General features: G+C 57.2%; 1 protein-coding gene across 2 annotated transcripts in view; it reads right to left on the reverse strand.

The window, feature by feature from the left end:
• The window catches only part of HOMER3 (homer scaffold protein 3), a 7460-nt gene extending 3496 nt beyond the window's left edge, over nt 1–3964 (reverse strand). Inside the window, exons 1-5 of one of the 2 annotated variants that reach the window (XM_019641961.1) lie at nt 3789–3964; nt 2006–2087; nt 1757–1913; nt 1387–1518; nt 184–291 (exon numbers count right to left, since the gene is read on the reverse strand). In XM_019641961.1, coding sequence (XP_019497506.1) covers nt 184–291; nt 1387–1518; nt 1757–1913; nt 2006–2019 — 411 coding nt within the window. In that variant the 5' untranslated portion in view covers nt 2020–2087; nt 3789–3964. The other variant, XM_019641962.1, reaches the window with a different exon arrangement.
• Nucleotides 3965–5817: the final 1853 nt, after the last annotated feature.

Below are 5817 nucleotides of genomic sequence, written 5' to 3' on the forward strand. Positions count from 1 at the left end.
ACACACACACACACACACACACACACACACACACACACACACGCTCCATGGCACCTACACCCCTCCCCTTCTCCATGGTCTTTGCCATGGATCTGTGAGCATTTGGTCCTGAGCACCAGCACAGCACATGAACCCCCCAATATCGGTTGAGTGCCGGACAGGCATGGGACAGGGAGGGCTGACCTGGTGGGCAGTGAGCCCCAGGGCTGGACTGGTGAGCTCCCCCCCATCCTGAGATTTCTCCCTTGCCAGTCTTGCTGCTTCCTTCACCTCCTGGAACTTCTCAGCAAACTGGGGTGGGGGACAGGAACAGATAGTCAACAAACCCCTGGCTCCTTCACCCAGGGACCCACCATGTCACCCCCACCCAGTGCCAGCCCTGTCACTTAGGAAGGGCTTTTTTAGGAAGGGTGTGTATCCTCTCATCTCAGGAACTGGAAGAGTGGAAGAAGGCTTGGAAAATGATGCCCCAATGAGTAGAGTCAGTTTTTTGGGGGGGATGTTCATGGAGGAGGCTTACATTGAGCCACTCTGAAAAAGGGATCCCCATTTCCCTCTCAATCAGCCTTATTTCAGCAAAGTGAGCCTCAGGTGGGTGCTAGTCTGTCTTTAATGCCTGGGATACATGTAAATATCTTTGTATGACAAAGAGAAAACAGGTCTTGTGCTCAGAGCCCTAGGCAGTGAGAAAGCAATTGCCCTATTCTCATTTTTGTTGTATTAATGTTTACATTTGCTGCCCATACCAGCTTTCCAGGTAGGGTAGGATATGCTTTTTTATTTTTTTATTTTAAAATAAATTTCCTTAGTTTGAAAATAGTTTTTTTAAAAAATATTTACAGACACACAGCCATTTGATTTGTGCAAAGGGGCAGTGCAATTCACTGGGCAAATGGGCTTTTTAAAAATGGCCCAAGAGCAACAGCATACTCATGTGGGAAAAAATACTCCTACATTATACCACCCACAGAAATAAATTCACGACCTACATGTAAAAGGAAAACAAAAGCTTCTAGAAGAAAAGAAAATTGTCATGCCCTCAGCAGGACTCAGAGGGCACTAACTATCCAGGAAAACAATGGATAAAACAATACTGAAGTCTAGAGACAGCAGAGGGTGGAGGGAAATGATGATGTAGTGCTAGGTTGTGTGGAGAGGTTCCCAGCCCATCCCAGGGACCCACAGAGGAGCAGGGTGTGCCCGAAATTGTTTGCAGGTGGCCTCAGAGCTGAGCTGTAAACTAGGGAACCGGGAAGGGGCTTCTGGCTTGTCCTATTCTGTAGCTGGGAAGGTGGAGGCCCAGCACCTGCCCATGGGTCCCAGTGCATCTAGGAGAAGACCCAGCCCCAGCTCCTGTCCCTCCCGCCCCAAACCCCTGAGACCCACCTGGGTCAGATGCTGCTCAGAAGCAAAGCCAAGGCCATACACAGTGTTGGCGCGACTATCTGCCCACTGCCCGAACTTCTGGGAGGTTTTGGTAAAGGTCATGTTGGGAGTGACAGTGCTGTTGATAATGGCCTGGGGAGAGGGGAGCAAAGTTCAAGGATGATGGGACTGCTAATAATGAACATAAGACCCCAGAGTATCACTTTATATTAGTGCCTCAGAGGTTCTGGTCTGAGCTGAGACAGAGGCTCAGAAAGGGTCAGGGCCCCCTCCTCCCTCCGCCCCTAGGCACACAGCAAGGCAACAACCAGACCCAGACCTGTTGCTGGGACCCCTGTCTCCTGCTGCCCCACCCAGGCCCCGCCAGGACCTTGGCACCCCCGATGCTGATGATTCGGTAGACATTGCGGGTGGCATCATAGAAGTAGGAGACAGTGAGCGCGTGCTTGCCAGCAGGGATCCAGTTCCGCTTGGTGGCCGGGTCGATCTGGAACACGTGTGCCCGTGTGCTGAAGATGGGCTGCTCCCTACGTGGGGAGAGGGCTCTCAGTAGGGGCCAGGCAACCCCCGCCCCACCGCCAGGAGGCTCAGCGCTAAGCTAGTAGAGACAGGGGCTCACCTGGCTGTGGACATTGGTCAAGCTGGGCTGGGTGAGCTCCAAGGGGCTGCCAGAGGGGTGGCAGGAGCTGCTGGTTCGGCCTCTGGGGGCAGAGGGGGCTTGTTAATGTCCCTCCAGGACAGGCTGAGTGAGACCAAGCAGGTCCAACCTCAGGACCCAACACCAGGTGCACCATTCATAGAACTTCGATCAAAAAGGTGAGGGAATCAGAGGTCACTCAGAGCAAGAAGACCCTGACTTTCTCCATCCAGAGAAGTCCCCACAACACACTGGGCGGGAGATGGCTGTCTGAGAGGAGCCAGGTAACCCCTGACATCTCAGCATAAATCTCTCATCGTCCTGGTTACTGGATCCCAATCTCGGGGTGGGCCAAGGAGGCCAAGGCCAGCTCCCGCTCAGTACTTTCCCACACATTCACCCATCACTCCCCAAACCAGGGCCTCCAGCAAAAAGTGAGGCATCACCAGGTGCCTACTGAGAAACCAGTTCCCACAAGCCCCACAGAGGGACGGTTCCACTTCCACTCTAGGTCACAGGCACAGACTAGAATCAAAGTCCAAATCCTCAGGGAACCCCATCCTAGTTAAAAAGACAAGATGTAGCCAAACAGGAGCACCCTGGTGCCCACTGCCAGATCACCCATCACCACTCACTCCCAATACCATGGGGGCTGGGCGGGACCTAGGATCGGGAATTGGTCTACCCAGTCTCTGTTGGTTCCTCTAGCCACCCCACCCCCGCCAAAACCGGGAACAGCTGCCCAGGGAGACTTCCTGACCCTCCCCCTGCGCCCTCAAACTTGCATACAGGGTATCTGCGGGGAACCCAGGAGGTACCTGGGGGAGGGGGAGGCAAATTAGGGGAAGGAACGCACGGCCAAGTGGCCTCTGTGGTCAGAAGGGGACGCCCCCCCACCCTGTCCTGGGCAGCTGCTGTCCTGGTCACAGGGTCTGAAACCAGAGCCCCTGGTGGGGGAGGGGCGGCAACTCTGGCCGGAGTTGGGGGCGGATGCTGAGTCTGGCAGGGGCTCCGCGGCACAGGGGTCCCAGAATTCACGCCCTTGTCCAGGACTCTCCTGCAGCGACTTGCGCGTTTGGGGAAAGTTACTCACCAACTAGTCATGCGCCTCGGATGCCGCGGGCCGTGGGGCTTCCGGAGGGGGCCCAACCCTGCCGGGTGCCCGGGATCCCCAATTGCCTGTAGGGGCGAAGCCTCACCCCATGCGTCCCAGTCCCGGGGCCCAATAGTCAGGATTGAGTCCCCATCCGCGTCAGGATCGGGGCGCCCGGGGCGCCCCTCAACTTCGGTTAGTGAGGCCTCCGACCTTGGAACTTCCGAGATCCCCGAGACACCCCCGACTCCCAAGTACAGAACTTCGGGGACACATTATCTGCCTCCTCCACCCCAAGGTCCAGAACTTCGGGGATCCTCCGCACCGCCCCCAATTCCTGAACTTTGGGGATCCCCTGCCAAACTTCTATTTCCAGGTCTAGAATTCGGGGTCCCTTCGCGCCGACCACCACCCCAGGTCTGGAACTTCGGAGATACCTTCGCAGCCTCCTGCGACGCCGGACGCGGAACTTTGGGAACCCTTCGCACTGTCCCCTCGCCGACCCAAGCTCCAGAACTTAGGGGCCGCTGCGCCCCAGCAAGACCTGGAACTTCATGGCTCCTCCGGCCCCCCATCCCCGTGTCCGGGACTTTGGGGACATCGGCGCCCTCCCCCGGCCCTGGAATTTCGGGGCCCGCGCGCCCCGACGCAAGCTCGGCCGGCCGGGCTCACCCTGCCTGCTGGGCGCCCCGTGAATGTCCAGGCGGAGTCGGGTGCGGCCCGCGGCGCCGACTCCCCGCACCGGGCGCCCGGCTTGCTCGATGGCTCCGGGGCTCGCGCCCTCCGCGCCGCCCTCCGTGCCGCCCGCGTCTTTGTCTGCGCCGCCGCCGCCGCCCGCGCCGCCTCCGGTCCCATCGCGGTCGGTCCCGACGCGGCCGCCGCCCGCCCCGCCTCCCCGGGCCCCGAGGCCTCACGCAGCGCCCTCTACCGGCCCTCCGCGGTGATGGGGGAGCCCATAGGAATGGGGAGAGGGCTGGGGGGTGGGTAAGGGCGGGGAAGAGGACTGGGGTGGGGGACCCAGAGACAGAGAGGGGTGTAGGGGAGGCAGAGACACAGGAGACAGAGAGGCGGAGAACTACAATGTAACAAGACAACTGTGACAATGCCAACAACGGTTGGGTGATGATCACTGGTGTGGCATAGGATCCCTGAATCCAGGGCCTAGGGATTGCCCATGTCCAGGTCCCACCGAATGGTGAGTCTCCTGGAGGTCCACAAGCCTGGATTGCCACTTCTGGTCAGAGGGAGCCCACCCTTCATACACTTGCCAGAGGCAGGTCCTTATGGGGCTGAGCTGTGATCACCTCCCCAGGCCTGAGTTTGCCTCCAAGTCACACAGTGCCAAGTGGCAGTGGGCAGAGGCCAGGAGGCTCCTCAGACCCAAAGCCCACAGTTCCCTGAAGCTCTGAGCCTCACAGGTGAGCTTTCTGACAACCTGAGAAGTTTTGCTTTTGATCTGTGTCACATCTCCTTTCCCTCTTCTTTTATTTCTGTTTCCCTGAACAGAATCACACATCTGAACTGGTAGCTACTTTCAAATTACCTTTAGATGAATTCTGCAGACTTATTCCCAGACCAAGATCTGAGTTTCCTCTCTCCAGGCCTTTGCCCAAGCTGTTCCCTCCACCTGGAATAGCCTTCTGGCAGGCATATATTCTGCCTGGTCCTTCAAGGCTCAGCTCCACTGCCTCTCTCCTCCTGGAAGCTTCTCTGACCATCCTGAGCTTGGAAGGGATCTCACCCTGCCCTGCGCCACTCTCCTTTCCCTTTCTGTGGGATACCTGATGTGTGTTACCTGTTAGCTCAGTGCAGCCCAGTCTGGGAGCTCCTGGAGGGCCAGCCTTACTGGGGAAAGAGGCGCAGACTCAGTTTCCCAGGCTGCTTCTAACTTCACAAGGCATCTGCACAAGCAAAAGATTTGGCTTCACTATCAGGCCTGAAGCCACAAAATGCTTGAACACTGTGGGGAACAAAGAGAATACCGTCTGTTCTGTGCAAAAGTGACTTTTCCTTATTACCAAAGAAATAATAAAGTAACTGGAAAGGTGCCTGCAGGGCCAAGGCTCCTGGAAGCTGCTCAGGGTGTGCTGAGTGCCAGCCGGCTATAGAACTGGGGCCACATGGCCATTCAAGGGGGAGGCAGGCAAGGGGCCAAGGAAGCTTTCCTTCCTTGTGTGGGCAGAAGGCAACAGAATGAGAGAGAGTGGGGAGTTTAGTCCTTTCCTGGACCCCCTCTCAGGCTCTAGAAGGGGCTGGGATGCTGCTGGCCTTGAGCAACCCTGACCTGAAGTTGTCTTAGTCAAGTCCAAACTGAGGGAATCGCTTTGTCAGTGCAGACCTGTTTTCTCACCCGGGGAATGTGCTTATGTGCACAGGGCTGGGGTTGGGGAGGAGGCAGGGAGGATCTAGGTGACAGCAACAGCCCCTCACTCTCTCTTGGGTATAGGTGGGTAGGGGCCTTCCCTGAGCTGCCACCTCTACCCCAGCCTGAGCCCACTTCTCCTTAGGCCTATCCTTGCAGGGTGGGCAGAGGCACCACCCCAGGTTGGCTGACTAGAAGTAACAGCTTTCCCTTGGGGCTGAGGAAGGGCATGAAAGAATGAGCGACCTGTCATAGGAGGCACCAAACAGGGACTAGAATGACTTGTTTGGCTCTAGGGAAGCACTTTGCAGAGTGGCACTTATGGCCTCTGCCTGTTTA

This window comes from Hipposideros armiger, unplaced genomic scaffold (genome assembly GCF_001890085.2).
Source record: "Hipposideros armiger isolate ML-2016 unplaced genomic scaffold, ASM189008v1 scaffold_64, whole genome shotgun sequence".
In the NCBI taxonomy this organism is placed as follows: Eukaryota; Metazoa; Chordata; class Mammalia; order Chiroptera; family Hipposideridae; genus Hipposideros; species Hipposideros armiger.